This window comes from Pseudorasbora parva, chromosome 10 (genome assembly GCF_024679245.1).
Source record: "Pseudorasbora parva isolate DD20220531a chromosome 10, ASM2467924v1, whole genome shotgun sequence".
In the NCBI taxonomy this organism is placed as follows: Eukaryota; Metazoa; Chordata; class Actinopteri; order Cypriniformes; family Gobionidae; genus Pseudorasbora; species Pseudorasbora parva.
The window spans coordinates 10,703,319-10,719,594 of record NC_090181.1 but is presented as its reverse complement, the minus strand read 5'-3'; the positions used below and the strand labels follow the sequence as shown (position 1 = coordinate 10,719,594).

The 16,276-nt window shown below is 37.9% G+C and overlaps 1 protein-coding gene across 3 annotated transcripts in view; it reads right to left on the bottom strand.

Moving 5' to 3' along the window:
* rps6ka1 (ribosomal protein S6 kinase a, polypeptide 1) overlaps positions 1 to 16,276 on the bottom strand; it is an 85,650-nt gene that overhangs the window by 22,517 nt on the left and 46,857 nt on the right. The window contains exon 1 of one of the 3 annotated variants that reach the window (XM_067455148.1): positions 1,002 to 1,125. The exons of the other annotated variants lie outside the window; for them this stretch is intronic. Within the exon in view, the coding sequence (XP_067311249.1) occupies positions 1,002 to 1,043 (42 nt within the window). The 5' untranslated portion in view covers positions 1,044 to 1,125. Of the gene's footprint in view, positions 1 to 1,001; positions 1,126 to 16,276 lie in introns of those variants that run through there. 3 annotated transcript variants of the gene reach the window in all.

Genomic DNA, 16,276 nt, shown 5'->3' with positions numbered 1-16,276 from the left:
CCTGTTTCGCACAAAAAAAACCTATGATATGACTTCAGAAAACGTACATAGTAAATGAGAATGAATAAGTGAGTCATATGGACCTAATAAAAAAAAAGGGTCAGTCAAGTCTGATTTGGAACAACTTAAATGGTAAATCAGTGGCTGAATATTAATTTTAGAGTGAACTATCCCTTAAAAATCCTGTAGTAATGAATTGAATGTGATTGTTCACTGTGTTGAAACTAAAAAAAAAATTATCAGTCGAAACTTCCTGTTTCAGCACTGGTCGACAGAAAGAGAGAAACTTCTCTAAGCAGCTCTTTCTGCAGGCACTCTTGCATTCAACTTTCAACAAAGACCTTGTAACACATAATAGTTGTGCACTCTATATGAGACTTCTTATTTGATCTTTCACTTTATTTTAACTCTGCTTCAAAATGACCAGCACCACAACAAAAGGGAAAGCAGTTGCTCAAAAAGCACATCCGCTGTCATTAGTCCAACATCTCGTTTTGTAATAGCACTGAGCACATCCATCTCTGTAAGATCTCCGGTGCGAGCTAAAAACATTTATGAATTTTTGACTAAACAAATAATATTAAAGTGAAACTTCACAGGATTTAACACCCAATATCTTTCTCGCAACACTGAACAACCCACTAAGCTTCAGGCTGCAGCTTTTTGCATCGTAAACCATCGTTTCCTGTTTCAGAAATTCTCAAACCAGAGTTTGGTCACACAGAAAAGTCATACTGAAACAGTTTACAAATGAGGGATGTGCCCACAAAGAAAAAATATATACGATGCACACAAAAAAAAAAAACTAGAATTTTAAACAAGAACATTTCAAGCCCAAATGAAGGTGCAGTCAAAACAACAGACCTCTCGCTCTCAAACACAGCTGAAAAGAGCTGTTAACAGGCGATATTATGCGTTTCCTGTCCCTCTCATCACATCCTAAACAAACCTATCTACTCTACTTCTCTCTATCCCCTCAGGTAAAGGACAAGTACACTTGCCTGTTGCATGCGTGGCTTTGTGCGGAAGATATGCCTCCACATCTCCAACCTGACCCATGTCACTGCGAACAGAGGCTGTCCGTCACAGAGCTCTCTGTCTCTGTCTCCCTCTCTCTCACACAGACCTCTTGAGTCATGAGAAATGGGGAAATGTAAAAATTAAAAAAAAAAACGCAGGGGACAGAACGGTCATAATGAAATGGTAAATAATGAAATGGCAAAGTAGGAAATGGTGAAACTTCAGAAAAAAACCACATGTCAACGTGAGTCACTCAATTCCTTTCTTTGTATTGACACAGGCCTGTTTCCAAACGCTGTAGTAGTCGAGCATATCCCCCTTTAAGTTTTTGTAATAACATTCTGTCCCCACCACTTGTGCAATCTACGAGCATCTCCAATTGTTGAGGCGCTTTTTAAAATTTAATTTAGTGTTAGCAATATTTTAATGATGCTGTTTTCATCAGTGACAAAAAGCAAAAGGGATGACCTCATACTTACTAATGTAATGTCACAAAATTGGTAACATTTTTGTTTTACTCTTTTGCTCTAGTGACTAGACCAACTAGTAGCCTAATATATTAGTTGATTTAAAGGTGCACTATATTATTGCAGTAAAATATCCAAAAACCACCAGGCCAGAGTTATATATTTTGTTCGGTTGAGGTCTTACAATATCCCAAATGTGTCCAACTATTTGTAAATTGTGAGAAAATTGTTATTTTAACTAAGGAGCCGGGACGTCTGATGGAGTCGCCTGTCGATTGTGTCATATCTTGCGTTCCCCTCGGTTTCCGGTGTTATTTGGCAGAAGCGCTTTACTCTGAGCAGTGTGACCAATTGTCCCAGCAGCCGCTGAGCGAACGCACAGAGTAACGTCAAAACATCACTTTAAACACACTTAAATGTATCCGATATGATAATGGGAGCTGCGTTACTTCATACTCATGACCGGAAAAGTGGAAATAGCGCCGGCGACAGTGTCCCGTCCCGTCAAGTCCCGCTTCTCACGAGGCGTGTGTTGTTCATCTCATTATAGAATGCGATTAAAGAACAGCAAACATTCTACTGAGCTAGAAATATGACAAAATGATCTGAATTTGAATTGTGTAAATCTGAATTATTGAGAAGTGTAATCTAACAAAAATGTATATTATGCTGAATTTTACATAGTTCTGAATTTTTAAATGTTGAATATAGAACATATTAAATTTAACACATCTGATATGTTTTTATGTCGAAATTGTATAGACATGTTTTTTCAAACAGCAGATATTTTGTTCTGAATTAATAGACTGGAAATATTCAGTTTTTGAATATACAGATTCAAAATTTCAGATGAAGAAGAAATTCAGATCATCAAATTCAATATTCTAAAATCTCAGAAATTCAGATCTTACAGAAGGTGGAGTAAAGGACCAGGGAAGAGTAAAGGATGTCAGAAAAGTCCAACGGAGCACCATCTGATCATTTCATTTCCTATTTGTAATGGAATAAAGAGAAAAGATCAAACGGCCCTTTTACACTTTTTTTGTTTAGGCTAGATTTCTAATTTTTTGTGCATGGTTTACAAATCTCAGCATTTGACATCATCTGTCGTTCTCCAGGGCTGAATCCAATAAATATCTGTCATAAATAATCAGGCAACTTTCACTGTCTAGAGCGAGCTAACAGGCACACTGAAAACGAAAGCAATCCTCTCTACATTAGATGCGCGAGAGGCGACGCGAAAACAAATTCCCAACGTTAAACTGATCGCGCGTTCAATATCGGACACATTAAAGCACTCGCTGGGCAGGGGGAGATTGATGCGGCGGTCTGGGAAGAGTCGGGGGACTTAGTTAAGTTTTTTTTTGTGGTAATATTTCAAATTAATATTAATAAAAAAAAGTAGCAGTAATAAAACCGTAAAAATCACTCATTTTGGTGCCCATATGGACGACTGGCGCCCCTAGCACTTGCCTATTCCGCCTATGCCACAGGCCGGCCCTGAGATGGTGCTCCGTTTGACTTTTCTGACATCCTTTACTCTTCCCTGATGATGACCTTCTGTAAGATCTGAATTTCTGCGGTTTGAATTTTAGAATATTGAATTTGATGATCTGAATATCTTCTTCACCTGAAAACTTGAATCTGTATTTTCAAAAACTGAATATTTCCAGTCTATTAATTCAGAACAAAATATCTGCTGTTTGAAAATACATGTCTATACAATTCCGACATATAAACATTTCAGATGTGCTCAATATCAAATGTTCTATGTTCAACATTTAAAAATTCAGATTCAGAACTATGTAATAAGTTAATAATAAATATGTAACTATTTACAATTCAACACAATATTCAGTTTCGTTAGATTACACTTGCCAATAATTCAGACTTCCACAATTCAAATTCAGATCATTTTTGTCATATTTCTAGCTCCATAACATTCAAACAGAGCGTTTAAATCAGAGGCTAAAATCATGGGACGAATGCCTTTTATTTCAAGATTATGACCATTTGGATGTACAAAATCAAACTAACATAAGTGCACACAGGAAACATTATGAAACAATGCAGTAAGTAAAGGTTTAATTGGTCAGGAAGAATGATTGTTAGTCAAATCATGCAGTAACGTGCACAGACCTCCGCAGGGGGCAGGGCCAATAGCGTTCTGGAGGGGGGTAGGGGTAGGGATCACTTTTAAAGGGGCAGGGGCTCAAGCCAAGTTCAAAACCTGAATGCTACCTACAGTAACATCTCCGAGTGTGTTGCTAAGCAGCGAGTGCTGCAGAGTCTGGGCGCGAGAGCCGCACGCGACTCGTCTCTTTTGTGCGGCCACCTGTTGCACTGGATTTACAGAACTGCTCATTCCTAACAAAGACGCGCATGCAGCTGGTGTGTGAGCGGAAGCGATACGCACTGGTCACGCCAATAATCTGGCAAAGGGGCTCGGAGGGGCTTAAGAATTAATTGGCAGACATGAAGTGGGAAAAACTGTTTGAGCCTCTTTGATCAGTGAAAGGTGTTTATGAATATGTATGCCACCCTCATTAACTGGGCGAATAAACATGAGCTTCTAATAGTCTGGTTGGACTAGTGGTAAGTGGCAGAGCACTTCATAGTTTAATAAGAGTCTCTGAGAGGCACGCATTGTTCTGATGCCTTTCTCTGGAACGAGCGAATGGCTGCTGATGCAGCGCAGTAACCGGCCGCTAGAGGGCAGCGCAGGTCTGTGTAAATTAAGCCTCATGTTTTATACAAAAGGCATTCACAAAAAAAGTGCTGCTGTAAAAATAAATAAAAAAGCATTGCCTTTTCTATCAGGTAACACAAGGTAACATTGCAGAGCCTTTTTTTCTTTCCCTTCTTCAGTAAAATTTCCTTATCAGAGATACATCTTTTGGATTCAATATCATAGTTGTTCAAAGGGGAACTGTGTTAATATCTGATCTAATACTACCTGAACAGGCATCTATAACCTGACGAGCAGCTCATTCAGTGAATCTTGAGATGCTCCCGGATAAACAACGAATAGCCTATAAGAACAACAGTGCGACAAACAATGGTACATTTATTCATAAATTCCGTTTACCCAAAATACTGTAAGTCATCCTTTTAACTCCTAGTACTTACAAAAATTATTTTCCACAATCATATAAAGATTTGCATAATAATGTCCAAAAGGGTGTGTTTGAAAAATTGTGGTGCAGAAAATAGTTTATTTCTTCAAAATTAGGATTTTTTTTATAGGTAAAACATAAGTTGACCCCAAAGAACATTATCAAATTAAATTGAATTTTAAAAAATGCAGTTTATGATCTCATTTTGATATTTCATCTGTCCACTAAAAAGCTTTTCCTGCATAAAGTATAGGCCTACAGAGCTAAAAAATCCTTCAAGTTATTCTGAACACCCTGGAGTGATTCCTGTTGTTATCAAATTCAGATTCCTGTTTCCTGTTATCCTGCGATTCCGGTTCCATTCCAAAACAAACAACAGTGCTTAGTATTGAACTACATACCTCAGAGGTTAAAAATGCAGTTATTTAGATTTATGGCGTCTAGGAATACTCGTCTTCTCACTTTTTATTCTTCCTATTTCTGCAGTGTTGCGCTGAGAAGCCCTGCACATCGTAAAATCTCCCTGCTCCAAATTCAACAGCATGTCATGGTAAATTAAACATCTCCTTACTGGATGTGATTATATGACGTCTTACACCAGTATTGACAGAAAATTGCTGTAACACTTTATTTTACAGTGTCCTTTTTACTCCATGTACTTAGTTTGGTAACTAATAACAGTTAATTGTGCATAATTACAGTCTTGTTCAAAATAATAGCAGTACAATGTGACTAACCAGAATAATCAAGGTTTTTCGTATATTTTTTATTGCTACGTGGCAAACAAGTTACCAGTAGGTTCAGTAGATTCTCAGAAAACAAATGAGACCCAGCATTCATGATATGCACGCTCTTAAGGCTGTGCAATTGGGCAATTAGTTGAATTAGTTGAAAGGGGTGTGTTCAAAAAAATAGCAGTGTGGCATTCAATCACTGAGGTCATCAATTTTGTGAAGAAACAGGTGTGAATCAGGTGGCCCCTATTTAAGGATGAAGCCAACACTTGTTGAACATGCATTTGAAAGCTGAGGAAAATGGGTCGTTCAAGACATTGTTCAGAAGAACAGCGTACTTTGATTAAAAAGTTGATAAGAGAGGGGAAAACCTATAAAGAGGTGCAAAAAATGATAGGCTGTTCAGCTAAAATGATCTCCAATGCCTTAAAATGGAGAGCAAAACCAGAGAGACGTGGAAGAAAACGGAAGACAACCATCAAAATGGATAGAAGAATAACCAGAATGGCAAAGGCTCAGCCAATGATCACCTCCAGGATGATCAAAGACAGTCTGGAGTTACCTGTAAGTACTGTGACAGTTAGAAGACGTCTGTGTGAAGCTAATCTATTTTCAAGAATCCCCCGCAAAGTCCCTCTGTTAAAAAAAAGGCATGTGCAGAAGAGGTTACAATTTGCCAAAGAACACATCAACTGGCCTAAAGAGAAATGGAGGAACATTTTGTGGACTGATGAGAGTAAAATTGTTCTTTTTGGGTCCAAGGGCCACAGGCAGTTTGTGAGACGACCCCCAAACTCTGAATTCAAGCCACAGTACACAGTGAGGACAGTGAAGCATGGAGGTGCAAGCATCATGATATGGGCATGTTTCTCCTACTATGGTGTTGGGCCTATTTATCGCATACCAGGGATCATGGATCAGTTTGCATATGTTAAAATACTTGAAGAGGTCATGTTGCCCTATGCTGAAGAGGACATGCCCTTGAAACGGTTGTTTCAACAAGACAATGACCCAAAACACACTAGTAAACGAGCAAAGTCTTGGTTCCAAACCAACAAAATTAATGTTATGGAGTGGCCAGCCCAATCTCCAGACCTTAATCCAATTGAGAACTTGTGGGGTGATATCAAAAATGCTGTTTCTGAAGCAAAACCAAGAAATGTGAATGAATTGTGGAATGTTGTTAAAGAATCATGGAGTGGAATAACAGCTGAGAGGTGCCACAAGTTGGTTGACTCCATGCCACACAGATGTCAAGCAGTTTTAAAAAACTGTGGTCATACAACTAAATATTAGTTTAGTGATTCACAGGATTGCTAAATCCCAGAAAAAAAAAATGTTTGTACAAAATAGTTTTGAGTTTGTACAGTCAAAGGTAGACACTGCTATTTTTTGAACACACCCCTTTCAACTAATTGCCCAATTGCACAGCCTTAAGAGCGTGCATATCATGAATGCTGGGTCTTGTTTGTTTTCTGACAATCTACTGAACCTACTGGTAACTTGTTTGCCACGTAGCAATAAAAAATATACTAAAAACCTTGATTATTCTGGTTAGCCACATTGTACTGCTATTATTTTGAACAAGACTGTACATGCAACTAACACTTAATCCTACTCTAACCCTATAGTAAGGACATGTAGTCAATCAATATTACATTGTAACAATGACACCTTAAAATAAAGTGCAACCAAAATGGCTTGTCGCAATACTGTTGGTTAGGACGCAGCGTGTTCGATTGACAGGCGATCTGACCAATCACATCACCGGCTCTACCGTCTTTCTGCGGTTGAAACAGTGTTAGTGTTTATTTATGTTTATTTGATGCTTATCAAGGAACTAGAAGGAAGAGACGATCGGTTCATGAGCAGCTTTAGCTGAGGTGCTACAGCGATCACACATTAAAGAGCCACAGAGCGGTATTTGTTTAAATTTCTTTCTTTTTTTATGACAAAATTTTATTTCATTTTCTTTCATTTCATATCAAAAGAAACTTGCTCTGTCAGCATGTTGTTAGTATCCTCTTTACTCCGCCATATTTTTTCTACGTGTGTATGTGTGTGTGTGTGTGTGTGTGTGGGCTGGTAATCCCTACGTTATGGGGACAAAATGTCCCCACAAAGATGGCAATATCCGGGCGGGTCTTTGTGAACGGTCAATTACAAAATATAATTCAGGACAATAGACAGCAAGTCACAAAATATCAAAAAAAACATTCAAAATTCAATATAATACAATTGTGAAGCATAAAAAAGAAAGAATGAATCACTGTGTGTGTGTACCCAAGATGTTTATCTTTCTTACACATCATTCTTCAGTGCATTCTGTCTAACAAAAAAAAGGTGTTAGTTTAATGTATTATTTTTTTAATACATGCAAATTTAGTGGCAGCACCATGCAAATCAGATATACGAGCACTAGAAAGAGTGGATGAAGCTAACCTTACAGCTTAAGTGAACAGCCTGTCTGACACAGAAACTGAAACATAATAGGCTGTTAAAATGCAAATAAATTCAGAGAGTTTGGAGTGAGTCATGTCAAGTCTGGAGGGCCTAAATATACACTGTTTCTAACAGAAGTAGAGAGGAGAGGCTGATTACTTAATCAGGTCCTTTTCCTCCAAATATGTCTTTGCTTTTTCATGAACTGTGTACCTAAAGTAGTAGCAATTATTCAAGATTGGATGGAGAATGAATTTGCCATTGAATAATCATATTGGTCAACCAAAGATCAAATATTGTGAGGGACCAGTCTGCCTCACCGTCTTTGGTGATCACGAGTCTGTGACACGTTTCATTTTGCTCTATATGCGAATGTAAATTATATTCATACTGGGCAAAAAATTGTGCCATATTATCAGATCAGAATATCAGAAGTCACATTTCAGATGCCCTTTATTTAACCTCGCTGATTTATGCAACATTTTCTAATTTAAAGAAAATCTGCCTTCCAGCCTTGACAATTATCCCATTATACATTGTATTTCTATGAGTCAAAGGTGAGATCATGACCCATGTGAGCTGTTCAAAGGCAGATAGGTTCTGTAGAAAGTTCAGTAAAAGAGAGTGACACTTTAATGACTTTCTGGCAGTTGCACTTAGATACGAATACTACAAATGTGCTACAAATACTGTACGTAAGCAAGTTCCAAAAGACTTCAATATCGCTTTGTTAAAATCGAGACAGAGCATATTTAGGCCACACCCACACAGGGGCAAAAACAATCCAACGTCTTTTCTTATTTATAACAAGAAACAGAACAATGTCTAAAAGCTGATATGTGACTAGGTGTGCAGCAAACAAGCTAAAAAACATATAACTAAGTTTTTATAAACTGTCGATCCCAAAAACGAGCGTTTAAGGAGACAAAAGTGCATACAGGCAATAAGACGAGAAGCTTCAGCAGGTCAATTTTGGGATCCTGGCACTCAGGACGTCTCAGTATGCCTACTTGTGCAGTAAACATTTTGTCAAATATCTAAATGTCAGTTTTATATATTATATTTCCTGTCGCTGATTTCTTCCCCCTCCAGTGTGTCAGTGTAATATAAGTCGCGCTCTGACCCCGCGTTGCGTGTGGCAGAATCTGTTGATTATTTTAAAAAGCAGCTGAAGACACTTTTATTTAGACAAGCTTTTAGGTAACGTTTGGACTTGATGATTTTTTTTGTTTTGTTTTTTTGTTGTGGTTTTAAAGTGTTAATTTAATTATATGTACTTTGTAAAGAACCTTGTGATTGTATCTGTGATAGGTGCTATATAAATAATGGTTACTTACTTACTTACTTACTTAAGTGCCTGTATCCACTTTTGTGTCCTTAAACGTTTGTTTTTTGGCTCAACAGCTTATAAAAACTTCTGGCTTTTTGTTCGTTTTTTTTTTTTTTTTTTTTTTTTAGCTTGTTTTCTGTACACCTCATCACATATCAGCTTTTAGACATTTTTTTTTTTTTTTAATAATTCAGAAATGACAAGGCGGCCGCTTCCCGCAACAGAAAGTCAATGGAGATGGTTGGTTTGTTTTCCCCCTCGGTGGGCGTGGCTTTCAGATTATGACGCGTGTCAATCTGTCTCTATGATGCCTGAAAACAAAAATTATCAGGATGTTCTTTAGAAAATTAATTATTATTGCTTTCAGTTCTTTTCAAGCATTTACAAACGCTCCAATTTGTTGGCCTGTTTTAAGCTGTGAAAATGACAAATATGCAAAGAAATCTAAATATAAAAAAGAAAAAGTCAAACTTATAATAAATAAATTGATATTTTTCATGGCCGATTACGATTTTTTTTCAAGCTAATTGGCTGATTCTGATACCGGTGTATAAACCCGGTTTATATAAACCACCATCCCAAATTCAATATTTATATATATTTTTTCTAATATTTTGCCCATTGTGAACAGTGAGCTTGCCATATCTGGTACAGTATTTGCTCTGTTCTCCTTATTGTGCCCAAATATCTTCGCCGTGTCCAGTCAGTCTGAATGACTGCAAATGCAGTTTTTGCTCAAGTCCAGAATAGAGATCAGCCAAAATAATACTAAAAACGGTCTGGTTGCAGATTGTGTTTTGAGCGGTTATGATTTAGCAACTGCCCATCTAGCCTATAATAAAATAATATGATATAATGTGATCTAATAATATAGTATAATATAAATATAATCCAATATAATGTAATGATAATGTAATATAATAATATAATTAACATGACAATAAGCCCAATCTTTTAGTTTTAATGTGAATCATTGGAATAATGGGCACTAAATGATAGTCAGTTATACGTATATGAGCTTTACGTTGCATTTTATTATTTGTATCTAGCTAATTAAGGCAACACAAATCATTTAGACTCATTTTTAAGTTCAAGTTTATACAACCTTTCACAAGAGAAGAACGGAGACTGAAAGAAAAGGACAATATAGGAAAGCGTTTTTTCCCCACCGAAACTATTGCTTCAAGCAACAAAGTCCAGAGTCGTTTTTTTCATTTTCACCCTGAGACATGATTCATTAAATAGGAGAGGAGGTGCAAAGGGTTTCAATCAGAGTTTAATTAGTGGATCAGTAATTGCACCACTACTGGCAACGACAGAAGCCCACGTGTGGTGTCTAGTAACTAGAGATTTGTGAATAAGTTACACCGGTCAGGTGTGAATGGAAGATTAGGGTTGTGGGGGGGTGCCAGAAAATAATGGGAGTCATTGTAGCGATGAGGACGAGCAGGGTAACCATGGAAACTGCTGTCAGGATGAAGACGAACGCCATGGGAGCATCAGAAGGCTCTATATAACGATATGCATGTATAGTAATTTTCATGCATTATACACATGCACAGTCTGTTTCAAACTGAACGCATCGAATCAGAAGAAACTGGACCTGGTAATGCTGTTAAACTCATAGAGCTGGTGTCCATACACCTGTGCAAAAGGAAAAACCAGATGACCTTAATACTTGCGTCACACACTGACTCTGGACAAACGTTTATTTATGTTTTACGTGCATACAGAACCCAGACAAAACTGATTAGCGTGTGCATACTCTGAGATTATTATTGTCCATCAGCACAAGAGCGCAGCTCATTACGTCATAAAGCAAGTTCTGTGGAGGCCTGTTCAACCCCGGACACCACCACCCCCTCCTTTATACTTTTACATGATTTTCTTAAGGGCACCATATTAAATTAAGGGACAATTAAACAATAAAACAGGACTAGGGCTCATGAATCAATCACGCCTCTGAGGGAGGCTTTGGCAAAGCCACGTGAAGGCAAACCTGAAAAAAAACAACCTAACCCGCTAATGCTGTGGTGCAGGAAAAGAAACCAGAGGCCATTTTTTTAATGGATGTCAAAAGAGGAGAGGCTTCACTAGGCTGATTAAACTGCTATTGTGGGAAAACTGCTTATTTAATTCATCAAAAGTCCATAGGCTTTATCTTCAACATGTTTGCTCTTAAAGATAAGTTTTGGAAAAATGCTGTTTAAGAGAAGTCATGGTTAATTATGCGACAGGTCACAGGTATGAATCAGTTTAAAGCACATTTCTTATTCATTTCTATGGTATCCGCCAAAACAGTGATTGACTGTCGCACAAATATTAACTAAATTCAATGCCGTCAAGGCTTTAATATGATTGGATATCAAGGCACGTGTGATATAAGTTAGTCGTTATGCTTTCTCCAGTGGTAAAGCCACAGACCCTTGCATCTCCCAATAATAAGACCATATTTGGCTGTGCTTCTCTTTTCAATTAGCTTCTGGGGAAAAAAGGGAAAAATTATCTGGCTAATATTAAAATTCTTAACTATTTTAAAGTTATTAGTCCTAGCTTCTGTAAAATGAAAATATATATATAGCTGCAATTACAGCTGTAAGTCGCTTGGGGTATGTCTCTATCAGTTTTGCACATCGAGAGACTGAAATTTTTGCCCATTCCTCCTTGCAGAACATCTCAAGCTCAGTGAGGTTGGATGGAGAGCGTTTGTGAACAGCAGTTTTCAGTTCTTCCCACAGATTCTCGATTGAATTCAGGTCTGGACTTTGACTTGGCCATTCTAACACCTGGATATGTTTATTTTTGAACCATTCCATTGTAGATTTTGCTTTATGTTTTGGATCATTGTCTTGTTGGAAGACAAATCTCCGTCCCAGTCTCAGGTCTTTTGCAGACTCCATCAGGTTTTCTTCCAGAATGGTCCTGTATTTGCCTCCATCCATCTTCCCATCAATTTTAACCATCTGTCCCTGCTGAAGAAAAGCAGGCCCAAACCATGATGCTGCCACCACCATGTTTGACAGTGGGGATGGTGTGTTCAGGGTGATGAGCTGTGTTGCTTTTACGCCAAACATAACGTTTTGCATTGTTGCCAAAAAGTTCAATTTTGGTTTCATCTGACCAGAGCACCTTCTTCCACATGTTTGGTGTGTCTCCCAGGTGGCTTGTGGCAAACTTTAAACGACACTTTTAATGGATATCTTTAAGAAATGGCTTTCTTCTTGCCACTCTTCCATAAAGGCCAGTTTTTTGCAGTATACGACTGATTGTTGTCCCATGGACAGAGTCTCCCACCTCAGCTGTAGATCTCTGCAGTTCCTCCAGAGGGATCATGGGCCTCTTGGCTGCATCTCTGATCAGTCTTTTCCTTGTATGGGCTGAAAGTTTAGACGGACGGCCAGGTCTTGGTAGATTTGCAGTGGTCTGATACTCCTTCCATTTCAATATTATTGCTTGCACAGTGCTCCTTGGGATGTTTAAAGCTTGGAAAATCTTTTTGTATCCAAATCCGGCTTTAAACTTCTCCACAACAGTATCTCGGACCTGCCTGGTGTGTTCCTTGTTCTTCATGATGTTCTCTGCGCTTTAAACGGACCTCTGAAACTATCACAGTGCAGGTGCATTTTTTCGGAGACTTGATTACACACAGGTGGATTCTATTTATCATCCTTAGTTATTTAGGTCAACATTGGATCATTCAGAGATCCTCACTGAACTTCTGGAGAGAGTTTGCTGCACTGAAAGTAAAGGGGACGAATAATTTTGCACGGCCAATATTTCAGTTTTTGATTTGTTAAAAAAGTTTGAAATATCCGATAAATTTCATTCCACTTCATGATTGTGTCCCACTTGTTGTTGATTCTTCACAAAAAATTACAGTTTCATATCTTTATGTTTGAATCCTGAAATGTGGCAAAAGGTCACAAAGTTCAAGGGCGCCGAATACTTTCGCAAGGTACTGTATATATATATATATATATATATATATATATATATATATATATATATATATATATATATTATAATATATATATATATATATATATATATATATATATATATATAAAAATTATTATTATTTTTTTTTTCATTTTACAGAAGCTAGTAGTGTCCATCGATTCAAATAGTCAAACTAGGGCTAAGGATCCTTTGAATACTGTGGATAATGGAAACCTTGCAGTCAAAAACCACTTCTCAAAAGGATAGAAATTCTGTCATCATTTACTTAACCCTCAAGTCATTTCAAACCTTTATGACTTCCTTTTATTAGTAGAACACAGAAGAAAATGAATGAAAGTCAATTGAGTTTGGAACTCCATTTGGCTTTTATTGTTTGACAAAAACAGTTGAAATCTCTTTTTCTCTGGTCCCCGCAAACCCCAAAGGACAAATCCCCCCATGCTTTAATCATAGTTGGGAGTACAAGGCGCACAGGGTGATCGGGCATAGATGAGGGAGTGGAGTTGCATTCAGAGTCTGTAAGGAGTTTTGGATCAATACTATCTTTTAAAAGCCATTTATGTTTTCATGTGTGAAGTGGATGAGATTTACGCATAGCATACATTTTTTTGTGGTTTTGTGACTCACTGCTGTATTGACTTTAGTTGAATCAACACAGCTAGCACAGCAAGTCATTGTTATCCAAGGCACAACCTTAGAATAATAGCCAATAATTCAAACAATATCTGGTGTGCGATTACATTTCCAGCTTGTCGAACACACCTCAGCAGACAGCGGTAATAAAGGGTAATGATTCATCTACTCAAAACCTTTGGCTTTGACCAGGGTGATCTGAGAGTAGAAAAACCGAAAGGGGAAGAGGAGATGAATCAGACTTTGTAAAGCTGAGGCACAGTGTTCGTGAAGAGGGCAGTAGTATAAGAACTCAGGTAGAGATATAGCCTACTGCTTACACCTGAAATGAGCGTCTGAAGGTCAGCCAGGAGCAGCAGCATCCTAAGCAGTTAAACAACTGATGGATGTGAAGTACAGACGGGCATCTTCAAGCCTGGCTGACTTTTCTCATTTCTCCAGGGCTGATGATAAATGGAACAGAGTTGTGTGTAATTTAAAACACTGCCGCAGTACAGTGTGTTTGTCACTTTAACATGACAAGAAAACAGTGAGAGGTAGAGCTTCGCTATCTTAAAGGAACAGTTCGCATCATTTACTCACCCTAATGTTGTTTTGTGTTTCACAGAAGAAAGAAAGTCATATAGATTTGGAACGGCATGGGTCGCTGATGACACAATTTAAATTTTGGGGTAAACTATACATTTAAACTTCACAGATTAAAATCTGGTTATGTAAAAAGTTGGATATTTTGTCGGAACTTGCATCTGTAAAGACATTTTTATAAATACAAGAGGTGGTGTGAAAAGTTCCAGTGCAAAAAATGCGTCTATGAATGAACCGATTAATTTAAATACACTTTAAAAATGTAAAAAAAAAAAAATTTATGGAAATATTCTGTAAAAATGTTACAATAAAAATGTGGGGGGCACTGTAACTAACAAACTAATGAATTAAAAGCCATTTATTTCTCCATTAAATAGGCTAAACATGAATATAACCCAAATAAAAGCTACAGGCCGTTGTACTGGTTATGACCAAAATCTCTTCTGATTGGTCAGACATGGGGCAGCCTTGAAAAAAAAAAAGAAAAGAAAAAAAGTATTACCTCACTAGCAGTCATGCATGAAACCACTAGGATTTTTCTGCGTGAGCGCGGCAAGAGGTCCACTTTCAGTACCGCCTCCTTTCTGCCTCTTCCCCATCTCTCACTGAAAATAACCGTAAACTCACAGCAACCACAAACAGCATAAAACGACCTGAACATGTCCAACAAAACAAAATTTCACAAATAATCACTTCCTCTCAGCATTCTGTTGACTGAACTGAACCTATATGGAGGTCACCTCTGAGCAGAGATCGGCTTGCGATTTCTGTTCAACAGTGACAGCAGGGTCACAACGAGCTTCACGCTTCGGGCCAGACAGCTGTGGAAAAAAAAAAATAGCTTCAACACCTACAGACGTCTGAATCTATTTCTGCCTCCACAAACCATCTGTCCCGCATGAATCTGCTCACATGGAGCGCTGCAGCCAAAAACAAATATAAACAGTAATATAATATCAAACAGCACAACCTAATGAACAAAACAAGCCTCTCACATTAAAAATGTGCAAGTATTACTGGAACAGAGTAGACCAAAGCAAAACAATGACGGTTGCTAATGAGCCATGAGATTAGCCAATTGGGGATTATAACAGAATTCATACCTAGACCAATCATATGTTTCAGAATGCCTAAGCACTCAAATTTAATGAAGAAAAAAAAAGTTATTTTACTGTAAAATTTCAATGAAAATATTTACGTAATATGAAAATAACCCAGCCATATAGTTTATTTATCAGCTATATGGTGGTCCCAAGCCTGTATAAATGGGGAGGCATGGTTAAAAAAACAACCCTTTGTGACATTGCTTGCCAATATCAGATGGATCATTGGAAAGACCCATGAATACGGTATATTTATTTCATTGATTACAGCAAAGCTTTCGACTGTGTTAAACATGAGAAGCTCTAGGTGGCTCAGGATCCCAGTTCCTTTGATCAAGCTTATTGGTTTGCTGTACCAATCAGAAAGCAACAGCGCAAACAAACACTATGGCAGAGGTCTTTAACCCTGCTTCTGGTTTCCAACCTGCTTCAGGACACCTACCTGTGTATCTGTTCAACAAGTGATCAACCTGGAACCTGGAGAGCTCGATTAGATTCAGCTGCCTTTGGTTAGAGTTGGAGCTAAACTCTGCAGGACAGTGGGTCTCTAGAAGCAGGGTTGAAGACCTCTGCTCTATGGGGATGCAGATTGGTTTAGCATCATCAGACAGGGCTGTATTTAGTCTTCCTTTCTTTTCAACCTCATCACTGAGGGGATCAGGAGACATTCAGACCTAGTCTCCTCCAATAGTTGTGTGAGAATCAGGGGAAGAACAATCAACAATCTGAGATATGCGGATGATTGCAGGCTGAAAGGAAAGAGGACCTAATACATAGAAAGAAAGTAAAAAATAGAAAATATTATTATTATTATTATTAAATGGAGCTGCACCTTAAAACAGAAAAAACAGAGATCATGACAACAGCAGCTAATGGAGAATGTAAA